General features: G+C 45.5%; 1 protein-coding gene across 2 annotated transcripts; it reads left to right on the top strand.

Moving 5' to 3' along the window:
- The first annotated feature begins 5,011 nt into the window (after positions 1-5,011).
- LOC132766047 (uncharacterized) lies at positions 5,012-23,076 on the top strand. 2 transcript variants are annotated; one of them, XM_067465264.1, is made up of 5 exons: positions 5,012-5,402; positions 16,003-16,975; positions 19,102-19,237; positions 20,627-21,385; positions 22,670-23,076. In XM_067465264.1, exons 2-5 carry the CDS (start codon positions 16,205-16,207, stop codon positions 23,056-23,058), a joined length of 2,055 nt encoding a protein of 684 aa, XP_067321365.1. In that variant the 5' UTR covers positions 5,012-5,402; positions 16,003-16,204; the 3' UTR covers positions 23,059-23,076. The 2 variants fall into 2 exon arrangements, with proteins under 2 accessions (XP_067321365.1, XP_060616361.2); XM_060760378.2 differs by lacking the exon at positions 5,012-5,402 and adding an exon at positions 5,557-5,623 and having other exon boundaries at positions 15,999-16,975.
- The last annotated feature ends 408 nt before the right edge of the window (positions 23,077-23,484 follow it).

Below are 23,484 nucleotides of genomic sequence, written 5' to 3'. Positions count from 1 at the left end.
TTAGTACCAAAAGGTCAACTTTAGATTCGGTTTGGTTATTTGGAGCGCTGATTCAGAAAAATTGCAATGGATAGACCACATCAGCTCTAGTTTCAGATACAGAACATATGCCATCCACTAGTCACCATGTGGATAACAAGTTAAACATGAGCAAAAATTATGATGTGGCGGCAAAAAAGCCAATGGGATTTTGGCCTGCATCAAGAGGAGCATAGTGTCTAGATCTAGGGAAGTCATGCTACCCCTCTATTCTGCTCTGGTTATACCACACCTGGAATATTGTGTCCAATTCTGGGCACCACAATTCAAGAGAGATATTGACAAGCTGAAATGTGTCCAGAGGAGGGTGACTAAAATGATCAAGGATCTGGAGAACAAGCCCTATGAGGAGTGGCTTAAGGAGCTGGGCATGTTTAGCCCGAAGAAGAGAAGGCTGAGAGGAGATATGATAGCCATGTATAAATATGTGAGAGGAAGCCACAGGGAGGAGGGAGAAAGCTTGTTTTCTGCTTCCCTGGAGACTAGGACGCAATGGAACAATGGCTTCAAACTACAAGAGAGGAGATTCCATCTGAACACGAGGAAGAACTTCCTGACTGTGAGAGCTGTTCAGCAGTGGCACTCTCTGCCCCGGAGTGTGGTGGAGGCTCCTTCTTTGGAAGCTTTTAAACAGAGGCTGGATGGCCATCTGTCAGGGGTGATTTGAATGCAATATTCCTGCTTCTTGGCAGAATGGGGTTGGACTGGATGGCCCATGAGGTCTCTTCCAACTCTTTGATTCTATCTGTTCTCTCTCAGAAAACCATATTTAATAATCTAGAGCCATTGACCTTATTTTAGGTGGGCCACAGCCCACAGGTTGGGAACCACTGCTTTAAGGCCATTATTTCCCATGGTAAAAGTAACTTCCCATTAGAGACTTTCTGTCTTCTTGCTGGAACGTGTCTAGAGGAGGGCAACTAAAATGATCAAAGGCCTGGATAGCACGAATCCTTCTGAAGAGCAGCTTAAAGAGCTGGGTCTGTTTAGGTTGGAAAAAAGAAGCCTGAGAGCTGACATGATAGCCATGTTTAACTATGTGAAAGGCTGTCATAAGGAAGAAGAAGCTGGCTCGTTTTCTGGACTCAATGGAGCAATGGGTTCAATCGACAGGAAAGAGATTCCACTTGAACATTAGGAAGAACTTCCTGATTGTAAGAAGAGCTGCTCAACAGTGGAACTCTCTGCCTCGGAGTGTGAAGCAGGCTCCTTCCTTGGAGGCTTTTGAACAGGCTGGATGGCCATCTGTTGGGGGTGCTTTGATTGTTTTTTTCCTGCATGGCAGAAGGGAGTTGGGCTGAATGGCCCTCAAGGTCACTTCCAACTCTGACTGACTATTTAGGGTGGAGGGTTGTGTGAATACACAGAGATGGGACTTGATGTCTAAAGAGCTGCAGAATGAGGAACCATACTGGAGAGAACATAGTTGGACCAAACGGGTGAATTTTTGTTGTCCAGTTTTTGTGGCTTGCAGTCATTACCAACAAGAGTTTGCTAATGCTAAAACACATCAATATTTTCAGTCCCATGCATTTGGAGTCTCTGATTACTGATGGAACATACCCATCCCTATCTTCATACTTTCCTGAAATGGATTTTGGTCCTCAAGAGCTGAATATATTGGAAATGGCAGCCACCTAGGCAAACAAGTCCCGTGAGTGACAGCTCACTTGGTTGTCCACCCAAATACGAGGGTTGAATGAAAAGTAATGCCTCCACCTTGGTTATTTGGGTTTGGATGGGAATATTTTAATAAATGCAGAAATAATCCTCAGAATGTGCTCTTTAACTACCACTATTCACTTTTCCACATAATCACCAGACAATTGGATACATTTTTGCCAATGATGAACAAGTTTTCTGAAGCCGTTACAGAAGAAGTCGACACTCTGTTTCTGCAACCAGCATCTCACAGTTCTCTCTACATCTTCATCAGAAGCATAATGATGTCCCCACAGATCTTCTTTCATTATCGGGAACAGATGGAAGTCAGACGGTGCTAAATCTGGACTGTATGGAGGATGTCGTACAGTCTCTGAAATTTCAAGTCTGTGCGCTTTCATTTTGGGCGTCAGCATCCCGGGTACCCATCATGCACAAATCTTCCGATAGCCAATCAAAGCAATAATGTGACCCACGTGTTCTTGTGAAATGCCAATTATGCTTGAAATTTCTCTCTGAGTGATACGACTATTGTCCTGAATCAATCTGCCAACGTTTTGCTTGTGAAACTCAGTGGTTGCTGTCACAGGACATCCAACTCTTTGTTTGCCATGCAAGTCAGATGTTCCCACCTCAACAGCTTTAAACTTACTTGCCCAACAATGCAAAGTACTCACATCAACACAATCACCATAAACGGTTTGCATTCTCTGATGAATCTCCTTTGGGATGACACCTTCTGCTGTCAAGAATTCAATGACTGCACGTTGCTTAAGTCATATGGACTGACCATCTGCACAAGGTTCCATACTTCGCACTTTAACAACAGAACCGTTCAATGCTAAGGCTTTCTGCGAAAATGGAACTGTAGAGGAGAGTCTATTGAACAAGCCAGTACCTGCCGCGTACCAGTACTGCCATCTGTTGAGGAGTTGGGAAGGTGGAGGCATTATTTTTCATTCAACCCTCGTAAATAGGTTTTGTGCACCCCAGTGTCTGTTGCTTTACTGGAAGATGCTAAGTGCTGTGGATGAATGTTATGGTTTGATTGTAGAGCTTTGCATACAAAGGATCCTGGGTCCAACCAGTGGCATCTCTAGGCTGAACTGGGAAAAGAACAATTGAAACCCTGTAGAGCAGGCATGGGCCAACTTGGGCCCTCCAGGTGATTTGTACCGCCTATTAGGAATTGTAGGAGTTGAAGTCCAAAACACCTGGAAGGCCCAAGTTGGCCCATGCCTGGAGTAGAGGGTCTCAATTCCGCCGACATCCTGCACTGCCCAAAGTACAAACAAACAAGCCCCAAAGCAAGATGACTAAACTGAGGCTGTCATACTCTGGCCACATCATGAGAAGACAGAACTTGCCTAAAAAGTTTGGAAAGCTGGAAGGCAGTAGGAAAGGAAGAAGACCATATTCCAGATGAATGGACTTAAGTCAAGGAAGCCATGGCCATGAGTCTGCAAGCCATGAGTTTGCAAGTCCTGGACAGGGATGTTGACAAAAGGGTGACTTGGGGTTGGAGTTTTATAATAATTTGAGCCTTCTTTGCCAAAGAGTGCGGTTATCATAGCATTGAGTCATGGCACTTTGGTGTCAAATTCCATTAATTCTTCAGTGCAGATGCACCTTTGGGGGAGCCTCCTTCCCATGGTAGCCATCTATCAAACTCATTTGACTTCCGTTCTCCTTCACAACTGCTGTTATTGTCCTGAAAAAGAGGTATAGGCACAATAAATAATAAAAACCTAATTATTTATATTACAAGTGACTCTCGGATGCCTGTTATTTACCTATCTATATAAAAATGCTCTGTTCATTTTGAATGATAACATAACTCAAAAACTACTGGACGAATTGCCACCAAATTAGGCCACAAGACACCTAACCTTAAAGAGTGACTATCCCTCAAAATTGATTTTGTCACTTGGGAGTTGTAGTTGCAGGGATGTATAGTTTACTTACAATCAAAGAGCATTCTGAACTCCTCCAGCAATGGAATTGAACCAAACTTGGCACATAGGACTCCCATGACCAACAGAAAATACTGGAAAGGTTTGGTGGGCATTGACCTTGAGTTTGGGAGTTGTAGTCCCTGCCAAGTGCATTTGCAACAGAGACGGGACCAAGAGCAGGGCCTCCCCAGAAGATCTTAAACTCCGAGGTGGGACATAGAAGGAGATACATTTGGACAGGTATGCTGGGCCAGAACCACATTTTATGTAGACATTGAATGTTTGCCATTGTTATGCTGGAATCTGCCCTGGGTCTCCTTGGGGAGATAGGGCAGAATACAATAGTTTTATTATTATCATATTAGCATGTCTTCCCTGGATCTAGAAACTAGACTCCTGTGTATTGTCGAAGGCTTTCGTGGCTGGAATCACTAGGTTCTTGTGGGTTTTTTCGGGCTATAGAGCCATGTTCTAGAGGCATTTCTCCTGACGTTTCGCTTGCATCTATGTCAAGCATCCTCAGAGGTTGAGAAGGTCAACTCTCAACCTCTGAGGATGCTTGCCATAGATGCAAGCGAAACGTCAGGAGAAATGCCTCTAGAACATGGCTCTATAGCCTGAAAAAACCCACAAGAACCTAACTAGACTCCTATTGATGCGGGCCAAAATCCAATTGGCTTTTTTTTTTTTTTGCCACGGCATCACATTGTTGGCTCATGTTAAACTTGTCCACGAAGACCCCAAGATCTTTTTCACACGTATTGCTATCGAGCCAGGCACCTATTTTAAAACATTTCAGAAAAGTCAATTTATTTATTTTATTGTCCAGGGAAAAAGGGCAAACTAAAGAATCCAAAGTAGCCAAGGGCCACCAAAACAGCCTTTGCATGAGCCTCCTTGGAACACTTTTGCGTCCCATTCTTTTGTTTCCCTTGAAAGCCCAAGCAGCAATTCTCACAACAGGGTTGGAGACCTGCCTGTTAGCTGGTTGATTTATTATTATTTTAGAAGTCATACATAGTCACTGGAAGGTCTCCCTCCCTCTTGGAAAGGGAAGCACCCCCTGCTTCTTTTGTTCTCAGCCTGCTGGAGGCAGGTAACAGGGCTTGGTTGGCAATGCAATATTAATTTTCATTTATTATTATTATTATTATTATTGGGAGTTAATTTCCCCCTCTTCTGACAGACAACAAGGCTGAAAGGGAAGGTTGTGGATGTGAGGATCCTTCCCCCATCATGAAAGGCATTGTCTGGCTTTTAAAGCCCTCTCCTTCCGCCTAGGACTATTTTGTTCAAATCTCTGTACACTCCTCCCCAGCCCACTGGCTTGTGGTTAACCCTCTGCAACCTGCCACTATCCTGCCTGTGGTCTTGTTCCCTCTCCAAAGGCTCCCCAAAGAGAGGGAGAGGAGGAGGATTCAGCCCCCCAAAGCGTGCCCACTTTCCCAATGTTTTGGATCCCCAACCTGGCCCCCTAAACCCTTCCCAGGGCGCATTTGGAGAGGGAGGAGAGTCTCCTTTTGGATCAGGAGGGGGTTAAGCTGATAGAGGCTGGCCTTTCCCAGAGAGGACACGAAACTTGAGCTAAGAGGAGGCTCTTAAGACCCAAGGCCCTCTTTTTATCCTCTTTGAAGAGAGAGAGAGAGAGAAAGAAAGAGAGGAGAGAAAAAAGAGGAAGATTGAGAGTTCATGTCCCTCTCTGCGCGCAAGAGAAGAGAGAGAAATGTGGAGGAGGATGCCTGGTAGGTAAAGAGGGGAGGGCGTGGGAAACCCACGCGAAGTTTTCCCCCTCCCCTTTGTGCAAATAAAAGTAGAAGGAGGAGAGAAAGGGGGGAGGGAAGGGGAGGGATCCTGACCCCCCCCCCCAAAGCCCAAAGGAGGGAGGGAGGCTTCTGTGGGGCTGATCCTTTGCAAGGCGCATGGCCTCTGCGCCCAGGACAATGGCAGGAACTAGACCCAAGGACAAGGTGGCACAAAGGGGAGGGAAGGGGGAGGGAGGGAAGAAAGGAAGGAAGGGAGCCCTAGGTAGGGACCCTCTTCCTTTGTTCTCCCTTGCTTCCCAATTTGGCTTTTGTCCTCCTTTCCTAACCCCTTCTTTGGGGGCAAAGAATGGCCGGCCTCTTGTGCGCCTTGGAGGTTGGAAAGGTTGGGGACTTTGGAGAGGACTGGGCTTGCTTTCCTCCTCGTCCCTGGCCTGCTTTGCAGCCTCTTTGTTGCCAGGGAGGAAGGGGACAAAAGCCAGCCATGGAGCCATAATGATAATAATAGTAATAATACAAATAATATTACAACAATAATGCATTTTGCACTTGAACAAAAGAAGAGAAAAGTCCTGGAAATGTCAGTCCAGTTGAGGAAGGGTTGCTCTGAGGGTCAATCCAGTTCAATTGGGGAAGGTTTACTCCCAGTCCTATCCATTCCGACTCCAGAGGCAGTCCAGTTTTGAGTCGGAGAGGGTTCACTCTCAGTGCAGTGCCTACTCCAAAGTCAGACCAGTTGAATTGGAGAAGGCTTACTCCTAGTTCTGTGAAATGCTTACTCGGCAGTCAGTCCAGTTGAGTTGAGGTTTTGCTTACCCCTAATACTGTGCAATGCAGTCCAAAGTCAGTCTAGTTGGGTTGGGGAAGATTTACTCCCAGGTAAATGTGTGTGGTTTTTTCAGCCTGGGGATTTTAAACAGAGGCTGGATGGCCATCTGTCAGGGGTGATTTGAATGCAATATTCCTGCTTCTTGGCAGAATGGGGTTGGACTGGATGGCCCAGGAGGTCTCTTCCAACTCTTTGATTCTCTGATTCTATGATGTACCTAGTCACTTAGCAGTAAACGTCTTTGTACTTATGGCCCTTCCAGACATATCCTATATCCCAGAATCTGATCCCAGGTTAAGTTGGATTATATGAGTCCACACTGCCAGATAATCTGAGATAAACAGAAAACCTGGGATCAAACCCTGGGATATAGGGCCTGTCTAGAAGGGCCCTCAGTCAAAGTAACTTCCGAGCAAACCTGCACCTTAAGTTACTTCCTTGCACATTTTTGCAACATTCTTTAGTGAATTTTGGATTGGTCTGATTCATATTTTAAGACAACTTTAGCTTACTTTCATTTGTTCTGAACATCATAATAATGATGAGGCTGCTTTCCTCCTTCTTTCCTGGTCTGGTTTGCAGCCTCTTTGTTGCCAGGGAGGGAGACAAATAATACAACCATAATGCATTTCAAATAATACAACTATAATGCATTTTGCACTTAAACAAAAGAGGAGGAAAGTCCTGGAAATGTCACTCCAGTTGAGAAAGGGTTGCCCTGAGGGTCAATCCAGTTCAATTGGTGAAGGCTTAGGACCATAGTGTCTAGATCTAGGGAAGTCATGCTACCCCTCTATTCTGCCTTGGTTAGACCACACCTGGAATATTGTGAGAGATATTGACAAGCTGGAATGTGTCCAGAGGAGGGCAACTCAAATGATCAAGGGTCTGGAGAACAAGCCCTATGAGGAGCGGCTTAAAGAGCTGGGCATGTTTAGCCTGAAGAAGAGAAGGCTGAGAGGAGATATGATAGCCATGTATAAATATGTGAGGGGAAGCCACAGGAAGGAGGGAACAAGCTTGTTTTCTGCTTCCCTGGAGACTAGGACGCAATGGAGCAATGGTTTCAAACTACAAGAAAGGAGATTCCATCTGAACATGAGGAAGAACTTTCTGACTGTGAGAGCTGTTCAGCAGTGGAACTCTCTGCCCCGGAGTGTGGTGGAGGGTCCTTCTTTGGAAGCTTTTAAACAGAGGCTGGATGGCCATCTGTCAGGGGTGATTTGAATGCAATATTCCTGCTTCTTGGCAGGGGGTTGGACTGGATGGCCCATGAGGTCTCTTCCAACTCTAGGATTCTATTATTCTACTTCCAGCCCTGTCCATTCCTGCTCCAGAGGTAGTCCAGTTTTGAGTTGGAGAGAGTTCACTCTCAGTGCAGTGCCTACTCCAAACTCAGACCAGTTGAGTTGAGGAAGGATTAGGAAAGCACAACTTCCCAATTACAATCATTTAATATATCAATATATATATATATATATCATTGAACTCAGACTTTGACTGAGTTCAATGAGGTTAACTGCTGGGTGACTAGGTACGTCCCTCCCCAACAAAAACCACATACATTTAGCAGGGAGTAAACCCTTCCCTGACTCAATGGGACCAACTTCGGACAGTGCTACCTATTTGGGAAACCGCATCCCCTCCTACCTGCCCACATGAACCCCAAGATCAACAGAAGAAGCCCTCCTCTCCATATGTCTGGTGGGAAGGAGAGGATCTTTTCATTGGTGGCCCCTTGGCTCTGGAAGTCTCTCCTCAAAGTGGTCCGCTCAGCCCCCTCATTATTAGCCTTTCGCTCCCAATGAAGACCTTTTTATGGAAGCAGACATACAAGACTAGTCACTTTGGTCAGATACAGCCTCAAATCTCAAATGCCAGTTATGGTGCTCTGAATTATTCATTCTCGGTCTTTATGTTCTATGTATATTGTTTATATGCTTTGATGTTTTATACTTTAATGTTATGTTGTTTGTTTATTTTATTGTAATCTTGTATTTTTTTTTGTATTGTAATTTGTTGTTTGGGCTTGGCCCCATGTAAGCCGCTCCGAGTCCCCGTTGGGGGAGATGGTGGCGGGGTATAAATAAAGATTATTATTATTCAGTTCTTGTGGGTTTTTTCGGGCTATATGACCATGTTCTAGAACATGGCCATATAGCCCGAAAAAAACCACAAGAACTGAGTGATTCCAGCCATGAAAACCTTCGACAATACATTATTATTATTATTATTATATTATTATTACTCAGGAGGCAGTCCAGTTTTGAGTTGGAGAGGGTTAGGATTAGGGTTAGGCACTGTCAGTGCAGTGCCTACTGCAAAGTCAGACCAGTTTATTATTTATTTATTTATTTCAGTTATTTCTACCCCGCCCTTCTCACCCCGGAGGGGACTCAGGGCGGCTTACAAAGGCACAATTCGATGGCATCAACCAACAGTAGAATAAAAACAATATAGCAGCAATTAAACAATTAACAATCAGTTTCTGCAGTTGAGTTGGGGAAGGCTTACTCCTAGTATTATTGTTATTATTATGATTGTTTATTTATTTATTTACTTACTTACTTTTCTTCCACAAATGGGACTCAAAGATAAGACTGCAACTGGTAAATAATACAAAACAGCTCACCCCACAACCCAGTATATGAACACATTATATTTATTTATTATTTATTTCGGTCATTTCTACCCCACCCTTCTCACCCCCTAGGGAGGACTCAGGGCGGCTTACAATTCGGCACAATTCGATGCCAACAGTTACAATAAAATACAATAGCAATAACACAATAGTTAAAACAAACAATTAATACAGTGCAATACAATACAATACAATCAACTAAAAACCGCTCTATAGCCCGCGTTCATCAAGTTCTAAAATCCGTCAATCCATTTAGCATTGCCATAGTCCTTTTCCACCTCTAGTCATCATTAACTTGTTAATCTGCCAGAATTAAGCAAATGCCTGGTCCCATATCCATGTCTTCAGCTTTCTTCTGAGGGAGAGGAGGGATGTTGACGACCTGATTTCCCCGGGGAGTGAATTCCATAGGCGAGGGGCCACTACTGAGAAGGCCCTGTCCCTCGTCCCCACCAGCCTCACTTGTGATAAAGTTGGGGACGACAGCAGGGCCTCCCCAGAAGGTCTTAAACTCCGTGGTGAAACATAGAAGGAGATATGTTCGGACAGGTACACTGGGCCGGTGCCGTATATGAACCCAAATTACAAAAATTATAAATAAGCATAAAAAACACATATATCACTGTCAATTTAAACAATTCCTGCTTCTTGGCCACTGAGGATATTCTAACATTAAAACATAAACTGAATAATTCAGAGCACCATAACTGGCATTTCAGACTTGAGGCCGTATCTGACCAAAGTGACTAGTCTTGTATGCCTGCTTCCATAAAAAAGGTCTTCATTGGGAGCGAAAGGCTAATAGTGAGGGAACTGAGTGGATCGCTTTGAGGAGAGAGTTCCAGAGCCACGGGGCCACCAATGAAAAGACCCTCTCCTTCGTTCCCACCAGACATACGGAGAGGAGGGCCTCTTTTGTTGATCTCGGGGTTCATGTGGGCAGGTAGGAGGAGATGCGGTTTCTCACATAGGCAGCACGGTCCAAAGTTGGTCCCATTGGGTTGCGGAGGGTTTACTCCCTGGTAAATGTGTGTGGTTTTTGCTGGGGAGGGATATATCTAGTCTCCTAGGAGTTAACCTCATTGAACTCAGTCAAAGTCACTTCTGAGCAAAGCTGCACTTTAAGTTTCTTCCATACAAGTTTTTTTTAAACATTCTTAAGTGAATTTTGGATTGATCTGATTCATATTTTAAGACAATTTACATGTGTTTTGACTGTAATAGGCCAATGCAAGCTGCAGAAATTTGGGTCAAGTTAACAAACTAACGAATTCCTTTGGAGAGGGCTCTGTATAAAGATTTTGGACTATTAACTTTCACCCTGAATTTGCTCCTCGTCCTTCTCCATGTGCTGATCCAGCTCCAACACAGACATTAGGAATTTATTATGGCCATTTCAGTGCAGGTTGGGCTTCAAGTCCCATCACTATGCCACCTGGGGGTGATGGGAATTGGAGTCTGAAAGTGTCTTTGGGGCACTGGTTCCCTACCCTAACTCACTGTTATCCAATGTATAGAAAATTAAACTCATCTGTACTATAACACCCAGAATCCTCCTGTGCCGACTCCGTGAATTCTTGTAACGGGAATCCCAAAAGATTGTTTCTGTGCTCTGCTGTCAATAGGAAGAATGTGAGTCGAATTGAAATCGTAATGCATGTACTGTAATGGTTTGTTGTTTCCAACCTTGGTAATTTTAGGCAATTGTATCACAGAGTTTTCTGTAGCTATTTAGTCTCCAGAGTCATAGTCCAACCCTGCAATCACTTAATATCATTTGGGTCTCTTGGGTTGGCGGTACATTGTAAAATTAATGCAGTTTGACACCACTTGAGCTGCCACAGCTTAATGCTGGGGAGTCCTGGGAATTCTGTAATTTGGTGAGATGACTAAAGACTTTGTAAAACTATGTTCTTTTGCAGAGACGACTAAAGGCTTTGTAAAACTACAGTTCCTGGGATTCCATAGCATTGTAAAAATAATAACATTGTAGAATTAATCAAACTTGGCACAAATACTCAATATGCCCAAATGTGAACACTGGTAGAGTTTGGAGAAAATAGACCTAATAGCTAATCCTGGCACGAAGAATAAGGTTGATTGATTTTATTGTATGTGTGTTGTTTGACTATTTTATGCTTATGTATTATTTATTTATTTATTGGCTTACCCTGTATGGTTTTGTGTTTTTACAATTTGGAAACCACCTTGACTCCCCCAAGGAAGATAGAGCGGTATATAAATAACGTTTTATTATTATTTATTATTATTTTCCTGAAGACTTGGTAAAACTACAACTCCTGGAATTCCATAGCATGGAGCCATGACAGTTCAAGTGATGTCAAGCTGCATTCATTCAACAGTGGAGGTGCACCCTAAGCGTAATCGCAGCCAAGGCTAAAAAAAGACCATTGTTTTGAGACTCCAAAGGGTCTGTTTCAGTGAGACTCGCCAATACTCAGCTAGATCAGACCTGTGTGGTTTGGAGCGAGGTAGCGTCCCTTGTTCCTCGTCCCTTAGGAAAGGACCATAGCTCAGTGCCAGAGCACATGTTTTGTGCACACAAGGTTCAAAGTCCAGTCCTCGAGGCCTCCAGAGAAGCTTGAAAAAGACCCGGTCAATGTGGATACTACACTAGAGCCTAATAAGAGCCATGTTGGGGTAGATCAAAGGCTTGTCTAGTCCAGCACCTAAGCTTTGGTTAACCAGAGGCTTACGGAGAAAGCCCTCCAGATTATTATTATTATTATTATTATTATTATTATTATTATTTGAAACACAAATGGAGCCCCCGGTGGCACAGTGGGTTAAACCCTTGTGCCGGCAGGACTGAAGACTGACAGGTCACAGGTTCAAATCCGGGGAGAGGAGGATGAGCTCCCTCTATCAGCTCCAGCTCCTGATGCAGGGACATGAGAGAAGCCTCCTGAAAGGATGGGCAATGTCCTTGCAGACGGCCAATTCTCTCACACCAGAAGCGACTTGCAGTTTCTCAAATCGCTCCTGACACGGAAAAAAAAATTGAAACACAACAAGATGAGTCCACAGCAGATACTCTGCTGGCTGTTGAATTGGATCACACATCGGACACTTCTCAAGTGTCTAGGACTGTGTGATGTATCGGCAAACGATGCGTGCAGATCCCACTAAGGTGGCCTTCTGCAGCTGGCAAATGGTAATCTTGGCAGCGCAGATTGTGTTTAAGTGCAGGCCAACGTCTTTAGGCACTGCACCCAGTGTGCCAGTCACCACTGGGATCACCTTGACTGGCTTGTGCCAGAGTTAATAACAACAACAACAACAACAATTATTATTATTATTATCATTTGAAAATACATTACACAGTCCTAGACACTTGGGAAGTGTTTGACTTGTGATTTTGTGATACAAAATCCAGCATATATATCTCGTTTGCTGTGACATACTGTGTTTTTGTGTCAATAGTAATAATAATAATAATAATAAATATTTTCTTTCCAACAATTTCCCCCTCTACTGTCCCCTGTCCAGCTGACTTTCAGACGCCCCAATCCCCCCAATATAAATATCCTTAACCACCCTTTTTTCCATTCCCTACTTTCCCATCTCCCCCATTTATTTTATGTAAATATTCTTCTTGAAAATCTCAATAAAAAACTATTAATAATAATAATAATAATATTTATTTATATGCCGCTTTTCTCCTGCAAAGGGACCCAAGGCGGCTTCCAACATGTTAAAATACAATACAAAATCAACAACATCAAAGGGACAAATATAAAAAACTAGCCATCCCCTGCCCTGAGTTGCTGTGGCCCAGTCTGTGTATATGTGTTTTGTGTGTATATATATTTGTGAGGTCCTCACAACCTCTGAGGATGCCTGCCATAGGTGCAGGCGAAACGTCAGGAGGAAATGCTTCTGGAACATGGCCATACAGCCCGGATAACTTACAGCAATCAAATGAATTTCCTGTTTAGACTTGGGTCCAGTGTCCAAGATGTTTGTATATGCAAATACATATGCAAAAATATATATTTTTAATTATTATATAAAATTGCCATCAGGATATGTGTATGTGGTGTAGATATTTACTGACACTTCATATGTGTGAGTGAGCGTGCAACATAAATGAATGTAATCTTTGAAATCGGGTTCTATCTTCATTATGTATACCTCTGCAGATACAGGAATAATAAGGGATGCTCAAGCTGGATAACCATTCTAATATTTCCCATTTTACTCCTTATTTTGCAATCTGACTCAAGAGCACAAATAATCACCAAGCCAGAGGTATATTGCTGCCTGAGAGCGACAAATGCACCTGAATCAGGTCAAGGGGCTCTAATGCCAGATTGCACAAAATCCCAGAATCCGTCTCCCGATCCTTGACTGTTAAGATCGAATCTCAAAAGTAAACAAGCAGTAGTTTGTGGCCTGGATGGAATAACACTCTGTTGCCTTTAAGGGCACTTCCTCGGGGATAATAGGCTTGCATTGTATTTCCGTGTTTTGCACCCTCCACTAGCTGTGGAGGGGAACAAAGGACATGACAAGGCAGTTTAAACCAACACACACACACACACACACACACCTCTTTTGAAATGATCGTTTCATTGCTTCGCTGCTTGGAACAATCCAATGTGTTTTGGTTGAGAACATTTCATCAGGCACAGCTCGGTTACAAGCCTTATTTAGGCAAGTTTAAGGGTTGGAAAGTTGGCAGTTCCATAGCACTGAGCCATGGCAGTTAAAGCGGTGTCAAACTGCATTCATTCTGCAGTGTAGATGCACCATTATGAAAGGGGGGGGTCACAAGGAGGTTTCAGAGGGGTCACCCAAAACCATCCGAAAATATATATTTCTGATGGTCTTAGGAACCCCTTTGGCAGGGAAGGCTGAGGATCTCTCCGTCAGTCCTTCTCTTCCTTTTCGGAAACAGACGGGAATCTCCCACCAAAAGTTCTCCTTTGCTGTGATTGGTCAGCCTCTCTACCAAGGGGAGGGCTGTTTCTGAGATTCCAAGCAAGGAGAGGAGAGCAGGTGTGCTCAGCACATGGCAGCATGGTGCGCATGTGCGGGCAAGAGAGAGCATGCAAGGCTGGAGGGAAGCTCATGCCAGCAAGGAATGGGAGTTCTGTCTGGGAAGTTTGGCCCAATTCTATCGTTGGTGGGGTTCAGAATGCACTTTGATTGTAGGTGAACTATACATCCCAGCAGCTCCAACTCCCAAATGTCGAAGTCTATTTTCCCCAAACTCCCCCAGTGTTCATATTTGGGCATATTGAGTATTCGTGCCAAGTCTGGTCCAGATCTATCATTGTTTGAATCCACAGTGCTCTACTTGTTTGTAGGTAAACAACAACCCCCAAACTCAAGGTCAATTCCCACCAAACCCTTCCTGTATTTTCTGTTGGACATGGGAGTTCTGTGTGCCAAATTGGTTCAATTCCATCGCTAGTGGCGTTCAGAGTGCTCTTTGATTGGAGGTTATCTATAAATCCTAGCGACTATAACTCCCAAATGTCAAGGTCTATTTTCTTCAAACTCTACCAGTATTCAGATTTGGGCATATTGAGTACTCGTGCCAAGTTTGGTCCAAATCTATCATTGTTTGAGTCCACAGTGCTCTCTGGATTTAGATGAACTACAACTCTCAAATTCAAGGTCAATGCCCAACAAACCCTTCCAGTATTCTGTTGGTCATGGGAGTTCTGTGTGCCAAGTTTGGTTCAATTCCATCGCTGGTGGAGTTCAGAATGTTCTTTGATTGTAGGCAAACTATAAATCCCAGCAACTACAACTCCCAAATGGCAAAATCAACCCCCCCCCCCCAACTCTACCAGTATTCAAATTTGGGTGTATGGGGTATTCGTGCCAAATTTGATCCAGTGAATGAAAATATATCCTGCATATCAGACATTTACATTACGATTCATAACACTAGCAAAATGACAGTGATGAAGTAGCAACAAAAATAATGTTATGGTTGGGGGTCACCACAACATGAGGAACTGTATTGAGGGGTCACAGCATTAGGAAGGTTGAGAAACACCTGATTTATAGTGTGCTTTTAATCTAAGTAACTCACAGGGATTTCCATGTCACTTTCCCCACTATCCTCCTCATTTTTATTCTCACACCAGCTTGGTAAGATAGGTTATGCTAAGGCTAAAAGAAGGCACATAAACACACAAGCTTCATGGCCAGATGGAGATTTGAACCCACTTCCTTTGGGTCATAGCCTGACACTTGAACCCAGGTTTCCAGGGAAATGGAAGCAGTAAAGGGGAGAGGCCAGGTTGAGGGATAGGAGGTTTGAGGGAAATAAACTGTCAGTTGGAATTTTGTTTCATACCCTAATGCATGCTTTGGGTCATAGCCTGACATTTGAACCCAGGTTTCCATGAAAATGGAAACAATGAAGGGGAGGGGGGCAGGTTGAGGGATAGGAGGTGTGAGGGAAATAAACTGCCAGTTGGAATTTTGTTTCATACCCTAATGCATGCTTTGGGTCATAGCCTGACATTTGAACCCAGGTTTCCATGAAAATGGAAGCAATGAAAGGGAGGGGGCCAGGTTGAGGGATAGGAGATGTGAGGGAAATAAACTGTCAGTTGGAATTTTGTTTCATACCCTAATGCATGCTTTTGAGGGAAAGACTGTCAGTTGGAATTTTGTATGGTACCACACTGTATGCTTTGAGAAATAAAGCCTTCCCACTCTGTTTGTGAGGTTATTTCTTCACTAGGAAGCTGCAGATCGGGACACTGAGTAGATTATTTATTGATTCATTGATCAGCTACACCAGGCATGGCCAAACTTGGGTCCTCTGGGTGTTTTGGACTTCAACACCTGCAATTTCTAACAGCCTCAGCCCCCTTCCTCAAGCAGCTGAGGGGGGGTAGGAAAGGACCTGAGGCTGCTAGGAATTGTGGGAGTTGAAGTCCAAAACACCTGGAGGACCCAAGTTTGCCCATGCCTGCTCTAACCACTCCAATGTACTTCTGTTTGAATTGAGTGTTGGTCTCCTGTTTCCTTTTGCTGGCCTTCTAATAAATGTTTGCCTTCTTCTCTTTTGTTCCAATTGTTAAGGTCCAGTGAATGTTCATCTTCTCTTTCCATTTTTTCAGGTAGAAGGCCACACAACCAGCCATTGACCCTGTTGGTTTGGAAAGGCCCCATGTGCTTCTGAAGACATCCTGTTGAACGTTTTCACCACCATTCCAACAGCCTTGAAAAACCAACGCCTCTCCAAGCCCTTTTTATTTCCAGAGAGGATCTGAGAAAGGAAAATACAAAATCACAACGGTGGTGATCGGTTGAGACTGTCCCAAAAATGGCCGCCAAACGGGGAGCTGTACCAAGCCTCCAGTTCCAAGGTGCGCTAGAACAAGTGGCTCGGCAAAGAGCAAAAATGGAAGAGGAGGAAGACGAAGCCGAAAACCCAGAGCCGGAAGAAAGGTGGCGGGGGAAAGGGCAGGCCTCGCGCGGAGGGCACCGAGAGAGAATGGAGCGGCTGCCTCGAAGCCGAGCCGCTCAACACAAGGAGCTCCTCAACGCAACACGCTCTCCTCGCTCGGGGTGGAGGAACCCACGGGTGTCGCGGCCCGTCAAGTGGGAAGAACGGCAGGCGGTGTCTCCGTCCTCAGAGGGGCCAACGGTGGCCCGACACTGGCCGAGAGGCGGACGAACCACCCGGCATCCGCCGAGGCATGGCCGCAGGGACGACCCAGACGTCCAAATCCTGGACTCTGGGGAGATCGGAGAGTCGGGGATGGTGAAAGTGAAGGAGGAAGTAGTGGGGGACGACTCGGCCAGTCGGGAGATGAAGCGCCAGCGTTTCCGGCAGTTTCGGTACCAGGAGGCCGAAGGGCCCCGTGAGGTCTGCAGCCAGCTCTGGTACCTTTGCCACCGGTGGCTGAAGCCCGAGCGGCACACCAAGGAGCAGATCCTGGAGCTGCTGATCCTGGAGCAGTTCTTGGCCATCTTGCCTCCGGACATCCAGAGCTGGGTGAAGGAACACGAACCGGAGACCTGTTCCCAGGCAGCCGCTTTGGCGGAGGATTTCCTCCAGATGCAGCAAGAGGCCGAAAGGAGGGAGCAGCAGGTATGGCTGAAATACATTCATAGAATCGTGGGGTCATAGCTGGAAGAAGCCAGCAAAATCTCACATTATAGGAGGGTTGAATGAAAAGTAATGCCACCTTTGTTACTTGGGTTTGGATGGGAATATTTTAATAAATCAAATGCAGAAATAATCCTTACAATGTGATCTTGTACTACCACAATAATAATAATAATCTTTATATCCCACCACCATCTCCCCAATGGGGACTCAGGGTGGCTTACATGAGGTCAAGTCCAACAGCATATTACAATAAAATAAAACCAAAGCACAAACACAACACAGTAAAATACATTAAACATATGAATACAGTAAGCAATATATTCACTTTTCCACATAATCACCAGATGATTGGATACATTTCTGCCAATGATGAACACATTTTCTGAAACCATCACGGAAGAAGTCGACACTCTGTTTCTGCAACCCATTGTGCACAGATCTTCTGATATTTCACAAGAACGTGTGGGGTCACATTATTGCTTTGCTTGGCAAGCAAAGCAATAATGTGACCCACACGTACTTGTGACATGCTGATTATGCTTGAAATTTCTCTCTGAGTGATACGATGATCGTCCTGAATCAATCTGTCAACCTTTTGCTTTTGAAACTCGGTGGTTGCTGTCACAGGACATCCAACTCTTTGTCAGACAAGTCAGATGTTCCCACCTCAACATCTTTAAAATTACTCGCCCAACGACGCAAAGTACTCACATCAACACAATTGCCATAAACAGCTTGCATTCTCTGATTAATCTCCTTCGGGGTGACACCTTCTGCTGCCAAGAATTCAATGACTGCACTTTGCTTAAGTCACATTGACTGACCATCTGTGCAGGGTTCCATACTTCGCACTTTAAGAACACAACCATTCAATGCTAAGGCTTCCTGCCAAAATGGAACTGTAGAGGAGAGTCTACTGAACCAGCCAGGACCTGCCGCATACCAGTACTGCCATCTGTTGAGGAGTTACGAAGGTGGAGGCATTACTTTTCATTCAACCCTCATACAATTCCCAAATGATCAAGGAACTGGGTTGCTGTGAGTTTTCTGGGCTGTCTGCCCATATTCCAGAAGCATTCTCCAATGACGGTTTCGCCCACATCTATGGCAGGCATCCGCAGAGGTTATGAGGTATATTGGATACCAAGCAAGGGATGTTTATATTTCTGTGGAAGTTCCAGGGTGGGAGAAAGAACTCTTGTCTGCTTGGGACTGGGAGATGGGGAGGGTTATTAATAAATAAATAATAATAATATTTATTATTATTGGAGCCCCTGGTAGCGCAGTGGGTTAAATCACTGAGCTGCTAACCTTGTTGACTGAAAAGTAGCAGGTTTGAATCTGGGGTGTGAGCTTCCACTGTCAGCCCCAGCTTTTGCCAACCTGGCAGTTCGAAAACATGCAAATGTGAGTAGATCAATAGGTACCGCTCCGGTGAAAAGGTATCGGCGCTCCATGCAGTCATGCTGGCCACATGACTTTGGAAGTGTCTACGGACAACGCTGGCTCTTTGGCTTAGAAATGGAGATGAACACCAACCCCCAGGAGGACCTAGAGATGCCTACGTAGGTGTTCTCTCTACAAATGCCTACCGAGGCCATGTTGAGCCAAGATGCACATAATCAAATCTGCAAAAGTTAAACCCGACTGTAATAGTGGTAGCTAGCTATTCCTTGAGATCTGTTCCTTGAGGCCTAGATGGCACAGCGGGTTAAACTGCTGAGCTACTGAACTTGCTGACCAAAAGGTGGCAGTTCGAACCCGAGGAGTGGAGTGACCTCCTGCTGTTAGCCCCAGCTTCTGCCAATCTAGCAGTTTGAAAACATGCAAATGTGAGTAGAATAGGTACTGTTCTGGCGAGAAGGTAATGATGCTCCATGCAGTCATGCTGGCCACATGACCTTGGAGGTGTCTATGGACAACGCCAGCTCTTCAGCTTAGAAAGGGAGATGAGCACCACCACACACCCCAAATCAGACACGACTAGACTTAATGTCAAGGGGAAACCTTTACCTAGCTATTCCTTGAGGTTTGTTCAAAAGCCACCCTTATTTCCCAAAGCCTGCCATGTGGACCCTGAGCAAGATCTCTTCTGTTATTTTTAGGTGCTGGGGCTGTTTGAGATGGACAACGCGGATTCTCCTGAAGCTGAAGCCGAACAACCTCAATTGGACGTGGTACCGAAACAATTATTCAGGGAAGCCAAGCGAGAGGCGGACGAAGAAGAGGCCAGTAATCTGGGTAAGCATTTACTTGAGTTGGTTATCGATTTGTGTATCCGTTTGTCAAATTGTTTTGATTCTTGGGATGGTTTCAGAGCTGGAGTTATCCTTTTAGCCATCGTAAACGCCTTAGTTAGACATCTGTAAAAATGGAGAGTTTGGGAGTCGGTTGAAAAGGCTGGGTTCTAAGTTTTCCCCAGAAATTCATTTCCCCAGCTTTTCCATGGCATTGGGTTGCTGTGAGTTTTTCATGCTGTATGGCTATGTTCCAGCAGCATTCTCTCCTGACGTTTTACCCACATCTATGGCAGGCATCCACATGGCCATACAGCCCGGAAAACTCACAGCAACCCAATGATTTCAGCCATGAAAGCCTTTGACAACCCATTTTTCCTTGCATTTTTAGTCTTTGCAGGCCCTTTAGATTTTGTACAATCCACGAATAGGATACCTATACAATCAGCCTTCCACATTTGCTAAGATTGGGGGTGTAGGATTCCTATAAAAATGAAAAAAATGTTATTTTTTAATGTGTTGTCGAAGGCTTTCAGGGCTGGAAGCACTAGGTTGTTGTGAGTTTTCTGGACTGTATGACATGTTCCAGAAGCATTCTCTCCTGACATTTTGCCTGCATCTATGGCAGGCATCCTCAGAGGTTGTGAGGTCTTTTGGAAACTAGGAAAGTGGGGTTTACATATCTGTGGAATCTGGACCACTCTTAACAACCAGCACGTCAGACTACACAGAGAAATCATTGAAATCGACAGGAATGTGGACAATTTCAACGGAAAGGAAGAAACCATGAAAATGAACAAAATCTGGCTACTAGTATTTAAAAAACTCTAAAATCAGGACAGTAAACAAAGAGCAACACTCAAAAGCAGAGGAATTTGAGACAGGAAACAATCAGGGACAACTAACACCTTCCAACGAAGGATTCCTCCAGGCAGTCAGAAGCCAGACCTTGAAACTGCTAGGCTATTCAATGCTAATCAAGCCAATTGCAACATTCACAAGAGTTCTTTCTCTTACCCTGGACATTCTACAGATATACGAACCTCACTTACTTAGCAGCAGACCCCTCAACTTCTGAGGATGCCTGTCATATATGTGGGCAAAATGTCAGGAGAAAGTGCTTCTGGAACTTGGCCAGACAGTCATGAAAACTCACAGCAACCCAGTGATTCTGACCTTGAAAGTCTTTGACAACACATGGAGCCAGATAGGTCTCGTACAAAGACAAAAGTTAAAAGGCAGGATGGGCAAAGTGTCGCTTTGTGAAGGAAAATACAAGGGCGGCCTGACCATTGTATGTAAGAGACAAATGTATGTTTATGGAAGCGGTCCTTCTCCACTCTACAAACCAGAATGTAACCAGGACCTCTCCCCACTCTGCTTGGGCCCACAGGGACACTTGGGCAGGTGGAGCCACGGGCGGGTGGCCCCCTTCGCCTCTTCCCAGAAGAGGGTAGCTCTGACGATGAGGGCCTCTTGGACCTCGTCTATGCCGCCAACCTCGAGATCCACAGCAGGCGGCCGCCTCGACGGACCCGGCTCATCCGTATGCGCACTCATGAGCTCCAGGTGTCCGACGAGGAGTGCCTGACCCGCTTCCGACTGGACCGCCAGGCCATCCAGGACCTGTGCACGTTGCTGGCGCCCTATCTGGACGGGGCCTCGGCCAGCCGCAGGCACATCCCCACCTTGCAGAAGGTCCTGATAGCCCTGCAGGTGCTGGGGACAGGCTCCTTCCAGCGGATGACGGGCGACAACCTCCGGGTCTCCCAATCTTCTGTCAGCCGCTGCCTGGACGCCTTCTTGGAAGCCATGCTCCGGCACGTCCACGAACACATCACCTTCCCCACCACCGACTCGGAGCTCCGGCGCACCCGGGAAGCCTTCTTCGACATCGCGGGCTTCCCCAACGTCATCGGGATTGTGGACTGCACCCACGTGCCCATCATCGCACCGGCGGATATGCCAGCCCTCTACCGCAACTGCCACAACTTCCACAGCTTGAACGTCCAGGCCACCTGTGACGCTTCGGGGTGCTTCACCCACGTGTTGGCCAAGTTCCCTGGGAGCGTCCATGACGCCCGGATATTCCAGCTCTCCCAGCTGCAAAGACTCCTGGAGTCATGGCCGGATGGGAAGGGATGGCTCTTAGGTGAGTGTTATCTCAGGGAGGGTGCAAGAAAGACCATTCTGTAGTCCACAATGGGCAGTCCTATGCTTTTTTTTAATGTCAGGAGCAACTTGAAAAACTGCAAGTTGCTTCTGGTGCAAGAGAATTGGCCATCTGCAAGGATGTTGCCCAGGGGATGCCCGGATGTTTTTGATGTTTTACCATCCTCATGGGAGGCTTCTCTCATGTCCCCTCATGGGGAGCCAGAGCTGACAGAGGGAGCTCATTTGCACTCTCCCCGGATTTGAACCTGTGATTTTTCAGTCTTCAGTACTACTGGCACAGGGTTTAACCCATTGCACCACTGGGGACTCCAGTCCTATGCATGAAAACATCACTGCTGGTGTGTCTGGATCTGTAGCTTTCTGGCGAAATAATTATCTCACAAAATTGGAAGGCTTTAAGTCAAAAGCATGCAGTAAGGAATGCAACAAAATTCCAACTGCCAGTTTATTTACCTTGCGCTTCCTATCCTTCACACTGTTCCTTCCCCTTCATTGCTCCCTTTTCAAACGGCAACCCTTGCCCTCAGGCCTGTAGCGAGGAGGGGTTTTAGGGGTTCAACCCCCACCTGAAATTTTTCAGGTTAAAAAAAAAATAAACCTGGTTGACTTATGAATATTAACTGGTTAAACATATCCCCATGCTAAGTCTATGAGACACAAAAAATTAAGAGTCCTTACAGAACTGCAAGCACTACCTCAAGCAAATATTGACAATGTATTCACACTGTCATTACTTGCAGCAATAGCCAATGTAGCGAAGCAACCAAGTTGCGGGGGGGGGGGGGGGGGGGGGGAGTTTGATTTGAAGGTCCTCATGAAGGAGACCAGACTTGGAGGAGGTGGTTGACAGGGGTGGAGCTGCAGGCTATTGAAGGCTGCTCTGCCCCCTGCTGTGCTCTTTGCTTCACCCTGAGCTAAGAGGCAGTTTTCAACCCCCCTCCCCGAAATTTTCAACCCCCCCCCGAAATTTTCAAACCCCCCCCCCCCCCCCCCAAATTTCAACCCTCCCCGAAATTTTTTCTGGCTACGGCCCTGCTTGCCCTTGTTTACTCTGTAGGTTTTGGTGATGTTACTTGGAAACTGCCCTGTCGTCCTCAGGGAGACACAGCAGTATATAAATAAATTATTATTATTATTATTATTATTATATACACAGACCAATTCTAAGGCATGGCCTAATTTCCTGATTTCACACAAAACCAGGAAATAAGGTCATGACAGGTGTGTATTGGGCTCACAATGCATTGTCTCTTTCCCACAGGTGACAGCGGCTACCCCTTGCGCCCTTTCTTAATGACGCCGCATCCCGACGAAGGGCCGGAACCGGTGGCGCGTTTCAATGCCACACACGAGACGACGCGGATGGTGGTGGAGAGGGCCTTTGGGCAGCTGAAGATGCGGTTCCGGTGCCTCCACTCCACGGGCGGCCGTCTCATGCTTCGCCCAGAGAAGGTGGCCAAGGTCTTTGTGGTCTGTGCCATGTTACACAACATGGCCCTGCGGCGCCAGCTGCCCATCATCAATGGCGGACAAGGGGTGGACACCGAGGTCCCCGTGCCTCCCTACTTGGAGACCGATAGCCTGGTAGAACAAGATCTCCGTGGGGTGGAAGTCCGGGATCAAATCATTAGCACTTATTTCTCAGAATAAACCCACCTTTCAGTAGAAGGCTCGTGTGGTTGTTGGTGTATATTTTTTTCCTTTGATGACAGGAGGCCAGAAGAATATATCAAAAGGCAATGGGTGTCCTATCCATGCTAGAGTCACCATGCCGCTGTTCTTGTTGTGAGGTTCATCTTGAAATGGTTTGCCCTATAGTACAGTATTGGTAGGGGATATGTTCCCGGACAGTTACCTGAAACCATCGACATGACTAAATGCCACTGTATTACAGTCCACACAGATGTGAGGGTTTTACTGTACTTTAGCATACCTTGTTTCCCCGAAAATAAGACAGTATCTTATATTAATTTTTGCTCCTAAAGATGCGCTAGGTCTTATTTTCAGGGGATGTCTTATTTTTCCATGAAGAATTCACATTTATTGTCAAATTAAAAAATTAACATTTCCTATATG

The sequence above is a fragment of the Anolis sagrei genome, chromosome 2, assembly GCF_037176765.1.
Source record: "Anolis sagrei isolate rAnoSag1 chromosome 2, rAnoSag1.mat, whole genome shotgun sequence".
Classification (NCBI taxonomy): domain Eukaryota; kingdom Metazoa; phylum Chordata; class Lepidosauria; order Squamata; family Dactyloidae; genus Anolis; species Anolis sagrei.
The sequence above is the reverse complement of the archived record's forward strand: the minus strand, read 5'-3'. Positions and strand labels throughout refer to the sequence as shown.

Coding starts and splice junctions, on each gene's coding strand:
- LOC132766047 (XM_067465264.1), top strand. CDS start 16,205: ATGGCCGCCAAACGGGGAGCTGTACCAAGCCTCCAGTTCCAAGGTGCG. Junction 16,976..19,101: donor CCGAAAGGAGGGAGCAGCAG/GTATGGCTGAAA, acceptor TGTTATTTTTAG/GTGCTGGGGCTGTTTGAGAT. Junction 21,386..22,669: donor TGGGAAGGGATGGCTCTTAG/GTGAGTGTTATC, acceptor TCTTTCCCACAG/GTGACAGCGGCTACCCCTTG.